The 21296-nt window shown below is 40.4% G+C and overlaps 1 protein-coding gene across 11 annotated transcripts in view; it reads left to right on the top strand.

The window, feature by feature from the left end:
- The window catches only part of LOC122994153 (disco-interacting protein 2 homolog C), a 242333-nt gene that overhangs the window by 178319 nt on the left and 42718 nt on the right, over window positions 1–21296 (top strand). For all 11 annotated transcript variants that reach the window (XM_044368700.1, XM_044368690.1, XM_044368693.1 and 8 more), the window contains exons 9-16: window positions 5163–5254; window positions 10278–10388; window positions 13671–13794; window positions 17975–18084; window positions 19363–19465; window positions 19584–19648; window positions 19742–19835; window positions 20993–21112. In XM_044368700.1, the coding sequence (XP_044224635.1) occupies window positions 5163–5254; window positions 10278–10388; window positions 13671–13794; window positions 17975–18084; window positions 19363–19465; window positions 19584–19648; window positions 19742–19835; window positions 20993–21112 (819 nt within the window). The remainder of the gene's footprint in view (window positions 1–5162; window positions 5255–10277; window positions 10389–13670; window positions 13795–17974; window positions 18085–19362; window positions 19466–19583; window positions 19649–19741; window positions 19836–20992; window positions 21113–21296) is intronic.

The following is a 21296-nucleotide window of genomic DNA, read 5'->3' as shown; positions in this document are numbered from 1 at the left end:
TTTTTCCATAATAAAAGTACAATTATCTGGTTAAAATCTCCTCCTTCTCCCCTATTGAAGAGTCCAGAATCTATGAGTATGTAAATAATGTTCATTTTAAAAGTTTAACTGCTGGACACCAGATGTTTTATACTTCTGTGACGTCACAAATCCTGCTCGCAGGTACACCTGTTAACCTGATGTTTAAATTAGCACAGAAGAAACTTTCCTCCTTCAGCAGATGAATGTGAAAACAGACTCTACATCTTTCTGCATATTTTTGGCTGGAGGGAGACTTTAAATATATCAAAATCATAAGTACAGATCTGGGCTGTGACGGTTATAGAAGACCGTAAGAACTGTGTGAGTAAAGGTGCGGACGTGATCCAGAGCTTACGTGAACCTGACATGCATGGGTGAATTTTTCCTCCTGATCTGAGGACAGTCCCAGACAGTCTGAAATAGACCAGAGGATAATTAGACACGATCCAGAAGGAGGTTGAAACAGTGGAAACGTAGAGTGAATATCAACGTTGACTGTGGTGAAAAAACACCCATGTTTGTCTTTTATTATAATAATGATGATGCACCATCAAGCTCAGAGGATTAGTGTGAATCGGGAGTAACTTTTTACCCCCAACAGCATCAACGTTGGTCAAACAGGCGTGCAGTGTGTGTGTGTGTGTGTGTGTGTGTGTGTGTGTGTGTGTGTGTGTGTCTGAACAAACTGATTTGTGAGGAGTGAGCTCGCTCGCAGCTGATGATGAGGCGATATGAGTGCTCACCAGACTGTGAAATGTCTTCAGCCAGCACTCAGGAGTCCTCCACCAGAGAGACAACAACATGGTGAGACTGTGTGTGTGTGTGTGTGTGTGTGTGTGTGTGTGTGTGTGTGTGTGGTGTGCAGTGCTGAATCTAAATCTCAATCTCTCTCCCTCTCTCTCTCTCTCTCTTCTTCTGCCTTTATATTTCATGCCCGTGGTGTCCTCTCTTTGATGTCGACTGACAAGGACAAACTTGTTTTGTTTCTTCCTGCCGAGTCGTCCCCCCCCCCCGTCCCCCCTCGCTCCCCCCCCGTCCCCCCTCCCTCCAGGAGAACAGAGAGAATTCATGATATGGAATTCTCCCGATGTTCTTAAACTCAACCCTCCCCTACGCTGCACTGCGGATAACCCCCGCGTAATTGGCAGGAGAGAAATATATTTCTAATCATGAAAAAAAAAAAACGAGCCAAAGAGTTTCACAGGGAGCTTTTGATCCTCGGGTAAACAGCTCAGATGATGTAATTTACCAACAGATCACGTCACCGATAAAGACAGAAAGACACTGTCCAGACTCGCACACTTCTCCTTTTTCTCTGTGTGGGTTTTTGATGTACTCTCTTACTTACATTATCTTTTTTGCACGTCTGTTTTTTTTTTGGTTTGGAGTGTTTTCTGTACAATACAAATCAGGTTTTAGCAATAAAAACGCCACCTGCCATCAGCTTGACACCAGATGTGAGTAGACGGCAGGTACCACTGATGTCAAAATGCACACCTGTGACTTTTTCAAGACCAGTTTGATTTGCAAGTGGTTAAAATATGTAAGATTTTAACCACGTGTGCATTTAGCCACTTCAGCTGCAGCTTCTTGGCTTCATCCTCAGTGGCATTTAATAGTTAATAAAACCTAAACTTTGAAAGTTTTAATCTCTTCATTGGTATTTTACTTGTATCTTGGTGTGTGTTAGTCTCCCAATCCACTTTCATTAGTTTGGCTCAAAGTTTGAAGTTATCATGTTCAAGAAAATGTGCAAACACTCTAATTTATAATATGCTAAATATCTCATTTTGGGAAAAGACATCTGAAATATTGCTCCAGTACAGACGTGTGTAATCCTTTTGTTAAACAACGGCTCCGTATGTAACCTGCTGTCCCTCAGAAAGATCCAGTTTTGTCTCCGTTTTGTTCTTTAGAGTCGTTTTGTGAAAGTAGCTGCTGCTCTCAAGTGGTGAATATCGAACGTCAGTATAAAAGTACTCCTTTCATTAATTAAACTATTTTTTTTCTCCTCCTCCCTCCCTCTTGGTTTCAAAGGACAAAAGGCTGCTGGATGAGTCTTTCATGGGTAGATAGTATAGCGTCATCCTAGAACAACAGACCCCTGTGCTGCACAGAGACAATCTGATTACATCTGGAGCTGCAGCTCTCTGATTGTCAGACTTTTTTTTTTTTTTCCAACTTGAGGATCTGGTTTTCACCTCCAGATGGAAACTGAAATGCCCTTGAACAAGGTGTCCCGAATCTATCTCTTCCTAAAATTTCCTCCGAGTCACTGCAGTAGATCCTACTCATACTGAATAAATAATTAATGCAGTCTGTGGATGTGAGTCAGGAAAGGATATTGTGGGGTTTTTATTTGTTTTTTCCTGAAGTTTTAACACTGTTATACTCATCAGTGGGACAATTATTCATAACTGTCCTATTAACAGTGAGCCTTGACCTGCTTTCACATGATCAGCGTCAAATTGTTTTTCCATTTGTTTGAAGGCAAAGCAACGACAGAGATCCACAACAAGTAGGTCAATGGTTCTCAACCTCAGGGTCAGGATCATAACAAGGGGTCACAAGTTTAATCTGAGGGGTCACAAGATGATTTAAAAAAGATTATGTTTCTTTTTTTTGTTTTACTTGCTTTGCAGATCTTTGCTTTTTATTGTAAAATACTGGCGAGTTTTACCTCTGCAGGCCTATAAAAACTATTCAAATGAAACAATTTTACTCATAGACGTGCAAACTGTGGTAGGAGGTTGCACAAAGATATTTCTTCACTTTAAAGGGTCATAAATCAAAAAAAAATTGGGAGACAAAGTAAAGTACCACTTCAGAAAGTCCTCATGATGTGCCAATTTTAACTCATTTCAACTTTGACCCTGTTTGACCCCTGTTAAATAGAGCAGATCCAATCACATTACGGCTTTATATGGCACAGAACAGGTTCTTCTTAATTCTCAGTTTCCTAAACTTTACAACACTAATCTGAAGGGATAATGTTTTATAGAGGCAGATACTGAGTCAGTTGAGGCTACGACGAGACAATATAATTGGTTCGTTTTGCTGGCTTCGTGTTAGAAATGAGTCGATTCCTAATCAAATAATAGGAAGGAAGTAATAATAAAAAGTTTTTCAGACTTTTAAAACGATGATGCTCTGTTCTGACAGACCGTGGGTCGGACCAGATGCTCCGGATGCATCCACATTGCGTTGTTGCCTTACTCATCCTTCTGGCAGCAGGCTTTAATGAATCAGGCTGATGTCAGCAACACATGGCTGCGGATGGACTGTGGTGTGAACAAAACAACATACGAACAGTGTTGTTCCAAATTCAAAAGTTTCCACCATCTGGAAAAATAGACACAAACACTTTAAAGTTATAATATGAAACTATTCTGCATTAAAATGTCTAAAAACGACAAGACTTATGTTATATATTTTGTCGAGTTGTGTATTTACAGTATCCCAAATGTTTCCAACAATTGTCAAACCCAGAGAAATCCGTAATTTTAATCAAGGTAACGGTCCGTTTCATGTGGTCGCCTGTCAATGGCGTCATAATCCCTCTACCAAAGAGTAAACACGTACAAGACTAGATGTTTACATTGTGGTTTAAGCCACATTTTTACGATAAACACTTCTCGAAAGAAATGTTGACGTGGCTTCATATCTTGCTGGATGCATAAATAAGCAACTGTTTGTTAACCATGTTTGCGATCTCAACTTTATAAAGCGTTAACATGCCGTAGTGTTGTTTTTGCATCGTGTCTGCTGCCCCCTAGTGGCCAAAGAAATCGAATATTAAAAGAAACAATATCACAAAACATTTTCTGAAGTATACCATTGTGTAATTATAGTAAATTTTATAAATCTAAGCAGAACATGTAAGCCATTTACTGCTCATTATGACTTTTTTCCAGTTGTCAAGGCTATGATACTGTTGTGGAAAACACCACATGAAAGCCTGAAAGCAGTTGCTAGGCAGATTTGAAGCAGTTATTGTTATCATGGCTGACTATGATACTGTGGTGGAAAACACCACATGACATCCTTAATGAAGTCTAAATGCAGAAAGCTGTTTGCTCCCCTTTGAAGTCACAAACTGCTCTTTTTTTGTGTCCTTTAATTCTGAATTAATTAAACGAAAACCGTTTTAGATGCACCTTTTTATAAACAGCAATCCTGCCTCCAACCTACTGTTACTGATTCACTGTTTGCTCTGCCTTTGTTCGCAATTTACTTCCCTTTTTTTTCTGTCTTAACAGTCTATTTTTCCTCGCGGGATCCCAAAGATCTCCTTCTCTTCAAATCATTAGTTCTGACAAACATTTAAAAAAAAAACAAAAAAAAAAACTCATTTAGCGTGAAAAACAATGAGGGATTCACGCTGCATCGCTCATGCATAATATCTGCATCTGCCAGTCTAAATTAGGAAAGAAAGCAAAGGATGGAAATTGATTCTACTGTTGTTGTGACTTACGACGTTATTGAACAGAGGCGGCTCTGCTCGGCAGGGGAAATGAAACTGATCGGAAAGATTTGATAATAATAAGGCTTGATATATGCAGGGAGGTATTTAAAGCAACAGCTCCTTTGACAAACTGTCTGTTAACGGCGTCCTTAAGCTTTTTTTCAGAAGAGGTAAAGGGTTGTTTCAATTTGCCTGAAGTTGCGTGAGCAGCGAGGTAATAACTAAACACATTTGTCAAGATACCGAACTCTTTGTCTCTGTAATTATAAACCGATGTGGCCTATGTGACTTCCTCTAATGTGCTGCGGTTGTGTCTCCGTGTGTGTGTGTGTGTGTACAGTATCACTGTACATGGATCCAATTACACCGCAGTCGTGAGGCGCGTTCGGTTTGCTGCATGTTATAAAACCTGTGTCATCATCTCCCGAACCAGTGTTTTAACATTGAGTGTCATGTCAGTGCGGTAATTTCTTGCATATGGGGATTTGCGGCGTCATCTGGTCTGTTATATAATCATTTAAAAAAAAATCCAAAGAAGTTTGTTTTATCTATAAGACACTAAAAGGTTGCCTCATAACCAACTCTAGTGGTTTTTAATGGTTTAGCCTATAACCTTCCCTCACTCTTTGTCATTGATTGATTGATTGATTTCCTAATTGTTTGGCTTTGTTTGCAGGTAAACTGTGGTCCAGAAGTGTGAAGGTGGCCTACAACCTGCTGCACAAACTGGGAACCAAACAGGAACCGCTGGTCAGGCCTGGAGACCGGGTGAGTAAAACGAACAAAGCAAAACAAAACATGATGACGCTGGTGGACGGAGATGGAGAGAACCACAAAGAGACGAGAATAAAAGATTAGCAAAAACTGGTGACAAGAGGTTGGAGTGATATCCTAACTTCAGGCTCGAGAGTTGGATTCGATTCGGACAGAAGTCACAGAAAGTCGGACCTGGAGATGTGACCACGATGAGGCTTAACTCATAAGACAGTCAGGTGTTAGGGTTTGATCTTGTAAAACTCTTGATTGATCGATTGATTGAAGTAGCATTTTGTTTCAGTTCATGATTTAGGCGTTACACCGTGTTTAGGAAGGGAGGTATTTCCGTTCAGTAGTGAATGACGTATCTGTTCCAACAATATAATTTTCAGCTGACATGGAAGCCGTCGTAGGCCTCGCTAGAAGCAGTAAACTCAACTATTTTTAAAGATGATCAAAGAAATAAGTCGATTTTGTTGTTGTTTCTTTGTGTTAGAGGTTCTTTGAGACTTGGGTTGAATCAGACTCTCTTGGTACAGTTCATTTGGGCAGATCTGACCACAGCAGTCGTACTCCAGTGCGGAACCAAAACAACTGTACCGAAATCCTTTGAGGAAGTGGTCTAGGTCTTTTTGGTCAGAAGACCTTCTTCCAGCCGAGACACATCTGACCAATGAGAGGAGTGAAAGTTCTCACCTGGCTTTTAGTGATGCATGAACCAACAAGTTTACCAACTCATCCGCTGATTCAGACCAGAGAAAACAAACTACAGGTTTAAAAACGCTGTAACAACAAAACTGTGCAGCTGCATCCATGTTATTCATGCTGTTGCCACTTTTAAGGTCGTTCTTCTGTCATTATGTTTCATGGATGTAGCTACGTACCTAACTAGATCTGTAAGAGATGAATCCTGTCTACAACACTGTGATTGTTTACTCTCAATAATCCACAGATTACATCTTTACAGTTTTCACAGGGACTATTTCTCAGGTAAAAAGTAGTTCCAATGAGACACAGTTGTTACATTTTTCAGTTAAATGTAATTTTTCATTGTTTTCAGCACAACAAACAAATCTCAGTTCCCCTCCAGTATATCGGGGGTGGAGGCAGATATCGCAGAAACCAAACCTTCTGCATGTCTAGATACCACAAGACATGAATGAGAGCATTGTTTTTTGTTGTTTTTTTTGTTTTTATTTTTTTTATTTTGGTAATTTGGGTTTTCTGACCCTTGAACAGGAGTCAGCGCCCTGCTAAGAAACGGCATAAACATCCTCTCTTTTTCCGCTCTTGTGTCTTTGATTTCCTTTGGTATTAAACATCACAGAGCAGCCTGGTTCAAGAAAAAAAAACAAAAAAACATGAACAGTTCTGACATAAACTCTCAGGACTTTTGGGTTTGGCCAACGTGGCCATTACTTCATACTTTAAAAATGGATGCATGTTGTCCTTCCTTCCTTTGCTGTCAGTGTAATCATCACATCACGCTCCACACGCCTCTGCACATGAACAGCGGATCATACTGAAGAAGGAAAAAAAAAAAAAAAAAGGTTCAGTAATAGTCCCATATGTTTCTGCTCCCATTTGACACCCCCAGCGTCTCTGATCTCCACCTTCTTGTCCTTCTTTCATCTTTATTTTAAGCTTGATTTCCCGCTCTGCAGGAGACCAAATCAAGACTGGCACAGCGTCAATGTGTGTGTGTGTGTGTGTTTATATGTATCTCAGCCGGAAGGGTGTGTGTTTTAATTACAGTACAACTCCTCTTACTTCCCACTCAGTGTGAATTATAAACTGGTCTTTTTCACAGTTTTACTGGAGCTGTAGTAAGCTGCACACCGAGAAAAATTACAGTGTTGTTTTGTTTTGTTGTTTTCTTTTTTAGTTCGACCAACGAACGTGTCTCGCAGGATGACTGCAGAAATGAGTTTTGCTGAAATACTGTTTAGAACACTGTTGAGACTTAATTACACTGAGAAATGATACAGGATTTATTTTATGAAAATACACTAGAGTTTGTGTAATTCAACGTCTGTAAAGAGTCAAATACGGTCTGTCATAATATATCATCATGACAAGGTGAATCTCCTCAAGGGCGCCAGTCTCACCTAGGTCACCAAAGTGGCCATGAGAGCGCCACGCAAAATATGTGACAGCATACAAAATATTATAGGAAATCATCAGGAAAAGTTGTGTGTACGTCATCGGTATCAGCTGATAATAGCTCTAAAATGAAATATCGGCATTGGCGAATTCTGCCGATTGTGAGAGGCCGATATGTCGCCTGCTCTTCCGCCGCCTGACTCTGCTTCCCTCGACGGACTGTGTCACCCTGGCGGTCCCGGTGCTTCCTCCGCAGGCTCCACTTCACTCAAGCTGCCCGTCAGACCAGCTGCTTCTTCCCACTTTAACCCGAATAACAAACCGGGGCTCGGTGCTCTGGTTGGATCCACATGGAGAGCTGAAGCTAACGTTAGCTGGGAGGTTAGCAGAGGCTAGCTGGCTGTGCTTCCCTGCCGGTCATGCTGCGGCTAACGCTCCGCTAGCCTCTCAGCTAACGTTAGCCCCGGCTCTCCATGTCGATCCAACCAGAGCACCGATATAAAGATGGACGTAGTGAGGTGTGACATCACCCGTTGGTTTGCAGTGGAGCCGCTTTGAAGCCCAGAGTTGTTTACTGGGAACACCGAGCGCTGCACACTTGGGCTAATGTTAACTACTTTAGCTAAATTGTGCTAACAGGGCAGGTATAGTTGTCAAGTAACATTAAAAGCACAAAAATATTGCGTCAATAGTTCATCTCAGTGTGAGTCCTGCAGCCAGAGAGAGCAGCAGGTGAGCCAGCTGTCAATCACAGCTGTCAATCAACGCCCACACGGCAGACATCAAAGCTGCTATAAGGCTTCAAATCTTATTAACTGAGCAATAATTTCCAAAATGACTAGCAGCACACTTATTATAGGGCCTGAACCATAATGACTCATTGAAAAAAATGATTGTGGCACTTTAAGATACTTCCACTCTGGCTTCAGCCTCAAGCTGTGGTAGTTGCTGCTTGGATAGAAAAAATAGAATAGAATAGAAAAAACCCTGCAAAAAATCATAAAAATTGCTAGTATAAAATACACGCACCCTCAGCACTCCTACTTCCCACAGCTATGGTTTCTTTGCTGCAATAAACAACAAATTTGGGGGTCAAAGTGAAACACTTCCCTCAAACACACAGAAACAAAGAGTAAGAAGAAACCTGAACGTCTCCAATGACAACCTGCACATGTCAACATTAGAGTTATTGTATGTGTTAAAGTATCATTACATCGCTGTCAGGTGCACTTATCATATAGCTTCAATCCCATGCCACACACACACACACACACACACACACACACACACACACACACACACACACTCAGACACACACATCCAGTCCAGTATATGGAAGCTATTAAACAGCACTTAAGCCGAGGTTCGCCGTTATCATTACAACATGCAACACGGAGCCCAGCTGGGTCCAACATGGCCAAGCAGGAGATAACGACTCAGATGTGACGTTATAGAAACATGTTGAGTCTGGCTGTTATGTTCATGTACTGTGTGCAAGATGACAGATAGAAACCTCGTCTTCACAGAAAAATATGTTTCAGATTAGGTTTCATGGCGTAGATATGATCTGAAAACGAACCACCGAGCAGGGAAAAAAATCTGCAGTGAAACATACAGAATGAGTAAAAAACGACCAGAGAGCTGAATTAATGCAAAACAGATCATTATAATCTTTACAAACAGACTCTGTTCTCCATATTGACACGCTCAAGGTGAATATTTGCCATCAGACACTGATAGATATTCAAGTAACAGTTGATTTTGGGGTGTATTCTCATAGCTGCTGCAGGAAAAACTCCCTCGTTATAAATTACTTTTTGTTTTGCAATTTTCACATTTTTTACAGATTACTCCAGTGAAGCCTGTCCAGACTTATGAGCTGCTTTGTGCTCTTCATACCGAATCCTGCATTTAAGGAAAAGACAGATAAAGAGTACAATCTAGACCTGCTCCATGTGAGAAGAGCCCTGAGATGACTACATAAATAAAATTGAATCGATGTATTGTTTAGCTGCACAAAGTAATAAATGTTTCATAAGTGGTAATTCAATTTTGCAACCACGTTTTCCTTCATTTATAATATAAATACCTTTTTTATTTAATGTTTATTGTGTAGAATTTGTTCTCTATACCTCCAGAGGTTTGTTTTCATATTTGCTTCTGTTATATAAGAGTTTTGGCAGTTTAATATAAACCTCAGTGTGCCAGTAAAACTGTTTGCACTGAAGTGAAATGAGCTGAAACGGAGAGAAGAGAGAAGAGAGAGAGATATAGAGATAGAGAGCGAGGGTGATAAACAGGAAGAGGGAGACTGGAGAGAAATGTCGAAGGGAGTTAGAACAGAGAATAGAAAATAATGGAAATTGAATTTTTGGAAAATTAGAAAAAGAAATCAGAATAAAAGGAGGTAAAAATATGTAAATAAACTTCTCTCTGATGGCGCCTTTCAGAACCAGAGTTGCATAAAATACCAAAGAATACAACAGGGGACAGAAAAGAGGAAAAATAATTAAGAGTGAGTGAGTGAGAGACATTGACAGTGACTGAACGGTTTACAGAGGGAGAGAGAGAGAGATGTTGACCAGAAGCTCCTAAAAGATTCAGCTTTATTATTTCCCGTTAAGACCCATCAGCTGCTCGGATAAACCTCTGGCTCTCTGGCGACGGTCCATATCAGTGTCTTTCATCATCAAACACACACAAAACAAGCTGCAAGCACTCACTCCTTAGTTTTTTTTTTCTTTTTTCTGACTCTTCTGCTACCTTTCCCTACTTGTTCTTTGTTGATGCATTTAAAATTTGTGTATTTAGGCAGAAATACAACTTATCTGCCTTAAAAAAAAATGCTAACAACATCATAACTTTGCAGAATCCCTCAATCTCTCTCCTGTCTAATTCTTCTTCTTCTGTCTCCTCCTCCTCCTTCCTGCAGGTGGCGCTGGTCTTCCCGAACAACGACCCCGCTGCCTTCATGACGGCCTTCTACGGGTGCCTGCTGGCCGAGGTCGTCCCCGTACCAATAGAAGTACCGCTGACCAGGAAGGTAAGTGTTCACTACAGCAGAGAATATCAATTCAATTCAATTCAAATAAGCTTTATTGACAGATCAGAAATCTACAGTACAAAACCAAAGCAGTACAGAAAATTATAAACATTGACAGATGATTAATAATTATACAATAATATGTAAATATAAACAATGATATTAAATACAATATAATAAAAGGCATTTTTACAGACAGAAACATTTACTGCAGAGCTTATTTCTCTCAGATTATGATAAGACTTTTCTCCCAACATAGACAGGACAGTTGCTTAAATTCAGGATATATATGATTTATTTTTTCAAAGAAATAAATATCAGTATCAGTATAACATATCGCTGTTAGAAGAGGTTATCTTTAATTAAGATTAGAATTGAAATGGCAGCTTTTTATTGGATAAACCTTCAAGAGGTCAAAAGTGTCACAAGGCAAAGACATGGATATGAAACTTTTCTGTCCCCTTCATGCATCTATAGGAAGGAAAATATATCTGTCAGTATAATACAGTCAGTCAGAAGTCTCATTTTTATACATCTAAATACAAAAGTTGCATTGACAGAGAGATTAAGACAGAAAAAACCAGAAGATTTAAAAGAAAGGGAAAAATACCGTAGTCAGTAAAAAAATAATAATAATAAAAGAGAAAGCGAACAGTGTTTGGATCTCATTCAGTCAGCTCCTCTCTGACACATTGTTAACAAAAAAAGGCTGCACATTATAAACTTCACAAAGATTTGTTGCAGGTTTGTTTTCTTGGCTTGCCTCAGATTTGTATAATTTTCCACTAGTTTTCCTGCAATATTCGCCGCCAACTAAAGCAATGATGGACGTTTCTTTGGTTCTTTTGAGGCAACTCGAAGCACTTAGTTTAAGTTATGGCCAGAGAATTGACTCGGTTAAATAACAACAATGTCAACTAACTAATCTATCTAAAGCAGCAACTTCAAATGTATGTTTTAGCAGCCAGAACATAACCACATATATGATTCAACCTCTGGTCTATAAGTAGTATGAGATGTCCTGGATTGGAAGAAATTTTATTTAGTTTTTAGGGTTTTTTTAGCACGTAGTCGATCAAATAGTGAAGTTCAGATGATGGATAGAAGGAGAAGAAGAGAGAGAATGATGAAGAACATCTCTTGTTTCAGTTCTTGGAGTGTTTCTTGGACCTCAGGCAGTCATAGAGGTCTTTGTTGCTTGTTTTTTCTCACGTTAAGCAGCATTAATTCACACCAGTCAATGGGTCTTAATTCTTCACCGGGGGATTGTATTGAAAACATGAGTCATCACAAAGTTGTCATGGTGAAGCACAGAGGACGACTGAACTCCGCTGAGGTGTAATCAGAGCCAAATGTCTCTGAAGAAACATCTCTGTTGATGTTGTCGTAGGTTTGTTTGAGTCATAGTTTGGATTGGCTGCCGTCGAGCGCTGCGGCGTCCTCCGGGAAGAATCGGGAGGGAAAATGTGTGTGTTAGATGTGTGTGTTTGACAGTTTCGAGCCAAAGAAAACGGTTTCTTTATAGATTTCAACTTTTTACTGATGAAAAGGAAAGAAAAAGAGAACTTTAAACTTTAATAAAAATATTGTGCATCACTTTTTCATATGTGACACAGAATAACAACTCATTGAACCGCACTAATATACCTCTCCAACATTTATTAGCTGAAATAAAAATGAGAAAAACTGCTGCACGGTCTCACTTACTGCTGGAATATTTACTGTTTCGTAAACTAACAGCAGACCGAAATGTTTTAAACTAATAAATATAATAAATAAGACAGTTTTTTAAGTGTTTTTCTTTTTCAAGTTGTGCTTTCCTCCAATGCACCTGTTGCATATTCAGTTTATCAGCTGCAGTTGCTACAGCGACATCTGATCAGCATCAGTATCACAGTTTTTATAATATGTCCTCCATGAGATGCTGTCAAACACGATGCACCCTGGATTCAGTCATTGAAATAATGTTGACACAAACGTAGTATAGATATAGATGTTGACATGTGTTTTAACCTGCAAATCTCAAAAAACAAGCTTACTGAGCTCTGCTGCTATCAGCTGCTCCAATAATACATTTCATCTTTGGAAAACATCATTTTAATGGATCTCCTGCAAATAAGAAAATGTCATCTTTATAGTTTCATATGTTTATATATTACGTATCATGGATTGTGAGTTTGATTTATAATGTTAAACTAGCAAGTAAAGCTGTCTGGGGTTTAATGACTATACAGCACTTTCACATCCAGACTGTGGGAGTCAAAAACAGCGTGTTAAAGGGGAGATGTCAAGGTTTTTGTGATGTTTTGTTCTATCGGCTCTCGATGTTAAATTTGGTCAAAGTTACAAACACTTCAGGTGAACGTATTTAAAAATGCTCCCTGAAAGTCAAAAGCCAGGAAAGTTACCTCTACGTCCTCCTCGAACTGACTTTAATTTGTTGGTGTAGCCTCCAGAACCGACGGGAAGTCTGTGAAAGGGCAGCTTCCGGGAAGTAACCAATCAGAACAGAGCAGGCTCATCAGGAGGCGGGGCCTTAAAGAGTCAGGAGCTAAAACGGCCTGTTTCAGACAGAGGCTGAACTGAGGGGCTGCATAAAGAGCTAGTATAAGATAAATAATTAGTTTTTAACTGTAAATCATGCAAAAATAATCCAGTAGATCCTCAGAATAAAAAAAAATAGACCTGGGAAAGTGCATGATTCGTCCCCTTTAATGTTTTTTTTTCCCTCCCACACAGCTGGTTTGCTAAACACATACACATTTTTCTTGTCCTGGTGCCCCAAAAATCTTGGATACCTCTGTGCCTGATGAAGAGCCAATTGGGACTCAAAACACACTTTTTTCAAAATGCAAATAAAAAGAAAATTAAGAGGGAACGTTCTACATTGTTCTGTGTACTGAGGGAAACAGCAGTCCTTGTACATTTTCTTCTTCCTCGATGCCAAAGTCATAACCAACTGCAGACTAAATAATATGAATTTTCAACAACTGTTTCAATCCAAACGGCTTTTCTTTTAACTGTCGGTGTCACAGAGGACACGGCACATAAATCAGTCTATAAGAGATCATTTGCAGTGTACTTCCAATACATACAGATTAAAAAACTCCCACTCATTATTTACAGGTGGGACTGACAAGAAAATGAACAAGATGTTTACTTTCAGAATCCCGGACGCCCAAAATAACACCAGTATAGACCGGAGGGAGCTGAGAAACACCAGGAAACACTCCTTCTTTAATTACAGTTCACTCCAGTTAATCAATCACATTTTCTCTGCAGGACGCCGGCAGTCAGCAGATCGGGTTTCTGCTGGGGAGCTGTGGAGTGACCGTGGCTCTGACCAGTGATGCCTGCCATAAAGGATTACCCAAGAGTCCCACCGGAGAGATCCCACAGTTCAAAGGTCTCACACACACACACATGCACATGCACAGACATGTCATCACACCTGTGCACATACAGATACCAGCGGGGAGCGTATTCATGGCAACACACACACACACAAAAAGTCTGTTTTTGTCATAAAAGCACAAGTGTTAAATATCAAGAAACAACATCCCAGTGTTAGTGGGTGTTCTTGCCGAAACCTGCTCCCTTTATCTGTGCAAAATAACCTGCAAGAACCTCTTTTTTTTAGCATATTTAGCATTTATTTCAACCTTCAGGCAGCTGTCATAGCTGAACACCTAAGTTCAACCTTAAAATGCCATCGTTACAGTGATATAATTGCATTAGCTCTTGAGTTTTTAGCGCTAAAATAGCAGCATACAGTCTGTGTGATATGAAGACATCCCCCGAATCTTGAGTGCAGAAGATCAACTTAATATTATAACTAAACAAGACCAATGCTCACATGCTGCAGAAAGAGAGAAAATGAGCCAAAATGTCTGTATTTAACAGATTTTTTCTTCTTTCAGTTTTCTTCTTTTTCTAACTGCAGCAGTAAAAACATCAGGTCGGCACTATAAAGACGGTCATAAAATCCCACATAACCCCTGATGTATTAAAAATGTTGCTTTATGACAAATTATCCCCCAGTTCTGTTTTTAAAATCAGACTTTATTTATGTAAAAGATATCTTGTGTGTTTTTTTCCCCTCAGAAAAGAGTGATAATTTTTCTGGGAAGTCGTACTTGAATAACATGAAAAAAGGCAGAAAGTTTATTTGTGTAACATCGTTTAAACACAGAAGCAATTCAGAGTAGTTAATGAAATGGTGAAGAAATTCATTGGAACAACATTTAAAAACACAATAAAATAGATGAAAAATCAATTAGAATAGAGTGAAAATTGGATTTTAACAAACAAATAATGAATAAGTAGGAATTTACATAAAATAATGAACCAGGAACACTGTTATAATACTGTTACACTGCAGTAATAAGCCCAATACAGTATGCAAAAACCTAATACACGTGACAAGCGCTCGTTGACGTGGTCGTTGTCGATGTCGTCATGGCTTTGTGAACCACAGTCTATTAATATATGATTATCTTTAATAGCTAATAAACATGATTTAGTATTATTACATAACACACTACCACAGCTAGCCATTGTGCATTTAAATATGTACATTATATACCTGGAACACTCACAATAGCTGCCACCTGCTGCCAAGCTGCATTTTTTTTGTTAGTGTCACAGTAAATGAAGTATGGTAGGGTAAATATGGTTAAACAGGGAACCGGCTAACAACAAGAATTAGTTTTTCTTCCATTTTTTAAACAGAACACAACAGGAATTGTTGGGAGAGAGAGAGAAGGGAAGTGGTGAATTAGTGAAACATACGATTGGTTGATGCGTTGAGGCCAGCTCATCTTTGACTTGTAGCCCGTCACACAGTGTCAGTGTCAGTTTGTAGCTTCATGAAAACGACTCTCGTAGCTCGTCGCGTCGTCGCCGGTGGTCTGAACACACAATCGGAGTTCAGAGTTCAGAGTTTGGTTTGTGCTGCTCTTGTTTCAGCGCGTCTCTCTCTCTCTCTCTCTGTGTGTCTCAGTGGGATGAAAGAACAGACTGATGGCAGCAGACAGCTGGGCTGAGTAATGGATGACAGGACGATAGAGAGACACACACAGAGAGAGAGACAGAGAGAGAGAGAGAGTCAGTGAAGCAGTAATGCAAATCAATAGAAAAACAACTGATAAGAAGGAGGAAAAACAGAAAGAAAGAGATCGGATGGACGGAGACACGTGATGGATTGAGAACAGGGAGACATCAGAGTCTCCTAGTGATTAATAATGACTGTTTGCTTTTCAGTAATGGATGTATAAATAGCAACATGATGCCGCCAGATTTACTGCTCCTCACTCAGCAGCATGGATTTAGGAGTGTGTGTGTGTGTGTGTGTGTGTGTAGCTCATTAAGGTGGAGTGCTCCTCTTATTGATCAGCAGGCTTTAAACTCATCTCATTCACATGGCTGATTGTTTCTTTCTGTCTCGCTGCCCGGGCAGGAACAGCAGCATTAATGCAGACATTAACGGCCTTCATGTACTCTGTAGGATTTTATATTCACTCGTGTTCTGCCACATAAACACTCAGCGCCGAGCAGCACGTCCTCATTATAATCTGTCTTCATATCAGCAGAGGTTAAGCTTAATGCATGTAGATATCCTACAGTACATGCAACACACAGTCATAGGATTTCTTCTCACATTAAGCATCCAATATGTTAGATATTAATGGCAGCTTACATTAAAAGAGCCCTCAAGCAGTTTAGCATCGTGCTCCTTTAACGTTGTTGGACAGTTTTTACACAGAGGATCAAAATCAATGCAGCAGAACCGAAAGTTTATCTTCCTCGTCAAACCCCGCCGCCTACATTACCCACAATACCGCTTGGCTCGATTCACTCGACCGCGCAGAGAGGACGGTGTGTTTTGTTAGTAACGGCTAATGTATCCTGTAGCTGCTAGCCGTCAAGCAGAGACGAGGCTGCAGAGGTCTCACTCCTTTCTGACTCCACATCCCCCAATTTATCAGATTTCACACAAGTCAGGAGACACAAAAGGCTTTAATACGACTTTTTATATGCAGTCGTACTCCAAGAAACAGACTTTCTATCTGTGGAGTTCTTCTTTAAGCATCGTGCTATTGACTCTAATCTTACTTTTGGTGGGTTAAGGCCTTTGTTGCTTCTCCTTCCTCATGTGATATCTCTGCAATGTCATCAATAAAGGCATAAAATACTTTTGTTCTTAGCGATCTCTGACTTGGAGAAAGTGGACACCTGATTCTGTGTAACTTTGGTTCTCAAGCCCTGTTTCACTTCTCATACTACATTTACATTTTTCATTTAGCAGATGCTTTTATCCAAAGCGACGTACATATGAGAGTTGATACAACACAAGCAGGGATCTAGTCAGGAGACAACAACACCAGTAAGTGTCATAAAGCTTCAGTTTGGGCCCGATAGGACGTAGATGCCAACAGGAAGTGCAACAAGGCAACGATTAGAGTGCATAGAAGCGCAGTGCAGAGGTGTTCACGAAAGAGTTTGGTCTTTAGTCTTTTCTTAAAGATTGAGAGGGACTCTGCAGATCGAACAGAGTTTGGTAACTTGTTCCACCACCGAGGAACTACAGAGAAGAAGAGTCTAACTGGCAACTTAGGGCCCTGTTGTGGTCGTGGTGGTACCAGGAGCCTTTCGTTGGCAGAGCGTAGTGGGCGGGAGGGAGTGTAGACCTGAATAAGAGTTCAGGTAGGCAGGAGCCGTTTTAGATGCTATTTTGTAAGCAAGTGTCAGGGTTTTGAATTTGATGTGAGCAGCAACTGCGAGCCAGTGGAGGGATATCAACAGCGGGGTGACATGTGCTGTTTTGGACTGATTGAAGACCAGACGCGCTACCGCGTTCTGGATCATCTGCAGAGGTTTAAGGAGTTGCAGTACCAGGAGTTGTGCTGCATGCTCAGACAGGTGGGGTTTGATCTTCCTGATGTTGTACATACTGTGCACATGATAATTGCTTCATAAACACTTGTTACTTACTTGTCACCAGTTAGCTAGAGAAGATGCACCACTCCACATTTTAATTATTTTGTTGTTGCTATTTTTCCTAAGTAAACTATCTTTGGTTCAGTGATGTTTAATAGTTTCCAGGAGTTGCAGGTACAACAAGAGGTTCACTGTCTCTCTGTGAGCTTATATTACAGTCAGTAGGAAGCAGATGCTAAGTGATGCAAGTCTGTCTTTTTCACAAGCTTTACCAGACTGTGTTCATAGTGGAGTTGGCTGTTTTTTGTGTGTGTGTTGTTCATGTCAGAGCTCTCCATCACGTAATGTGAAGGTAATGAAAAATTCTCTAGTAAATTTATTTCACATTTAAACGTCCTCCTGAGAAATCAGAACTTGGAAAGAGTTTAGCGGGTAAATCGAGGAAAGAAAGATCAAACTACAAATGTCTGGCTGGAAGCAGGTGTCATATTTTCCATTCATAATTTAAATAAAAACGTCCTCGGATAGAATTCCCAGGATTCCCAAGCATCGGTTTCCTTAGTTGGAGCTGGCGGGTTCACGGTGGAAACCTTTTTCCCAGACATCAAAGACATTAGTGTGTTTGTTTTATGTCCCTGTGTGTCCAGGCTGGCCTAAGCTGCTGTGGTTCGTCGTCGAGTCCAAACACCTCTCCAAACCTCCCCGAGACTGGTTCCCACATATCAAGGACGCCAACCAGGACACCGCCTACATCGAGGTAACGCTCTGTGACTCGTGTACTTCCACTCTTTACTATCTTGTGAACAGAAATCAATGTTGCTACATGTCTTTTGGATTAGATTCACATCGCGGCTGAGTGGATGTTTCACTGTTTCTCTGCCGGGCTACCGGTCAATGTTATCACCTCATCCCCCGATCGATTCGAATTTACCTGATGTCCCTTTAAAACAGCCGAGCAGTAATTGCACCGGCAGCGAGGTTGAAATGTCTCCTTGATTGCACCGAGGATTGAAAGAAGACCGCAGGAAAATGATGAAAGAGGAGGGATGATTGAAAAACTATCGACTTTTTTTTAGTTTTTTAGCAGACAATCGGGGGAAGATAAAATCACTGCAGCTCATAGAAATGTATCTTTTTATTTTTCAAAAACCGCTAATGCCTCAACATGATTCATAACTTTAATAGCAGCTCATGACGTGTTTTCATTTTTATGCCAGTTTTTATCAGATAGCTGCCAGGGGTTTTTTTTTAAGATGAGGGGAGATCTCATTTTTGGAAGGAATCTCATCGATCACACGTCAGTTTGGTTTCGAAACTCTGGAAAAGAAGAACTTAAAATTCATCAATCAATATGTCTACAGCTGATTCAGGCTTCAGGAATAAACCAGTATTGTCATCAAATGTCATGTCTTAAGACGACTTGATGTTTTTGTTATTGTGCAGTTGACTGACACCTGTTATGTAAGTAAGATAGAGTCAGACGGGCATAAAGGTCGATCACAGCTGTTTGTACAACATGTTGCAAACCAAAAGTGTTCGAAGGTGTAGTGAAACACCGGCTGTCATAGAGAGAGGAGGGGAAGACGTGATGTAGTTTAAATATGTATGACAGTCTCTCCTAGAAGATATTTATTAGTGTTACACGTGGCTGTTCACGTTAAAAGTGACTGAAATAGTTTTGTCAGGAATGTAAAAAGGGAGAGCTGGTGAGAGAAGTTAAAACCAGGACAACTTTATCACCAACAACTAGCTGACCAGATCGTCTGGTTCAGAAAGTTACACAAATCTCAATACACGTCCGCCCTTTATTCCAACGCTGGAAAGGTGCAGGAGGATGAGGAGGAGGAGGAGGAGGTTTCCAAAACTATTCGATCATCCGACAGGCATGTCTGATGGAGTATTACTGGCCTCCTTAAAGCAGGAGAGAGCAAAGAAGAGGGAGGAAGAAACGGAGGGAAACAAACAAACAAATCAAAGCAAAAAAGAACATTTTAGTGATAATTTGTGTTCCTTCTATCTATCTTCCTCTGTCCAGTATAAGACCTGTAAGGACGGCAGCGTCCTCGGCGTGACCGTGATGAGGATAGCCATGCTCACACACTGCCAGGCCCTCACACAGTCCTGCTCATACACGGAAGGTAACACACACTTTCCTCAAGTATTAGACGAAGAACACGTCTCTCAACAGCACCGATACAGTTTAAATGTTCGTCTGTATTCGCAGTAACGTGGTGTTTTCTCTCTCTCATCCTCCAGCTGAGACCATAGTGAATGTATTAGACTTCAAGAAGGATGTAGGACTGTGGCACGCCGTCCTGACTGTAAGAAAAAGACTCAAACTATTGTAATAAAACAATATTTAATACAGAAGCAAGTTCAAACATCTTCTCTCTCTCTCTCTCTCTGTCTGTCAGAGTGTGATGAACATGATGCATGTCATCAGTATTCCCTACGCCCTCATGAAGGTCAACCCTCTGTCCTGGATCCAAAAAGTCTGCCAGTACAAAGGTAACTGAATCACTGAAGTAACTCTAGACTTTCTTCCTAAAGCGGCTATAATCAATATTTACTATAATAACGTAGGAGCTGTCAGCGTGTATTGTGTTAGTCGTGGCTCATAGCGGATGAAGCTACAGAGGATTATCAGCGACTCTGCAGCTCCTCTCGGCTTTACGGAGCTTTATAGCGAGTTTCAGCTCATTTTTTAGCTGTCTGGCTGCAACTTTACTGTTTTGGTTCACTCTCAGCTCTCTCGTAGTGTCGTTTTTAGCCGCAGCAGCCAGCTGTTTTCAGAGACACTACCTGCTCAGCACCAAACAGCAAACAGACACAGTTAGCTGTAGACTAGCTGGTGAACATAGTGGAGCATTTTAGCAGCTAAAAGAGCCAGATATTTCCCTCAGGAGTTGGTAGAGAGTAAAAACAGAGCTGAAAGAGAGTGAATATTGGACTTACATTCACCAGGTGGACAGAAACACGACTCCAGATGAATGATAATGTTGCTCCGTAACTGCTGGATGCTGGAAATTAGCAACTGATTGCTAACGAGTTCAACATATCAACTTAAACAGTGGCAATTTTATGTTTACGACATGTTTCTGCTGCTCCAGAGTGGTATTTTTTTCAATAACTGCAGTTATTTAAAGGTTTAAAGTGAAACAAACAATAATTTAACATCAATTCAGTCTCTATTTTCTGTTTTTCTGTGTTTTAAATGAGAGCCGTTGAGTCGGATGTGGAGGGAAATCTGCCTTTACAGCATAAAACAGAATAATGTCACTGTTTGTGTTTATTTGTCATGGTTTTGTATTGAGCTGTATTATATTAAAAGGGTTTCTAATATTTTTTTCACATGTACAAATCAGCATTGGGGAAAAAATATTAAAAACACCTTCCAATATCATGTAGATCTGAAATCTTTAGTTTTTTGGCCAAACTACAGTTTTTGTCTCACCTCACCCGAACTTGTGTTACCGACAGAAACATCATAGTTTTAGGTTCTTGTGACATCACTGGCGTTTTATTACACCAAAGGCTTTGTTGTATTTGTTTTATTGGCTTCTCTTACATCCTAAAATCCACTGGGTTTCCTCTAGCAATAATTTTAAGTAGCTTATTTCATGACTCACGGTAACTATGTGTCGCTGTGTGTGTTTTGTGTGTAGCTAAGGTGGCGTGTGTGAAGTCGCGGGACATGCACTGGGCTCTGGTGGCCCATCGGGACCAGCGAGACGTCAACCTGAGCTCCCTGCGCATGCTGGTGGTGGCCGACGGTTCGAATCCCTGTAAGAACACACTGAAGAACTCTCTAAATATGTAAAGTTTGTCGTGAGGATGGCGCTAAAGGTCATGAAGTCATTCAAATCAAAAGGCTTTGTCTTCTGGGGGATCATGAATATCCAACCTTAACGACAGTCTTGCCAGTACAAGGGTGTAAAGTTTGGGATGAAGTCACAATGACGTTATATT

Source organism: Thunnus albacares, chromosome 12, assembly GCF_914725855.1.
Source record: "Thunnus albacares chromosome 12, fThuAlb1.1, whole genome shotgun sequence".
NCBI classification, from domain to species: domain Eukaryota; kingdom Metazoa; phylum Chordata; class Actinopteri; order Scombriformes; family Scombridae; genus Thunnus; species Thunnus albacares.
The sequence above is the reverse complement of the archived record's forward strand: the minus strand, read 5'-3'. Positions and strand labels throughout refer to the sequence as shown.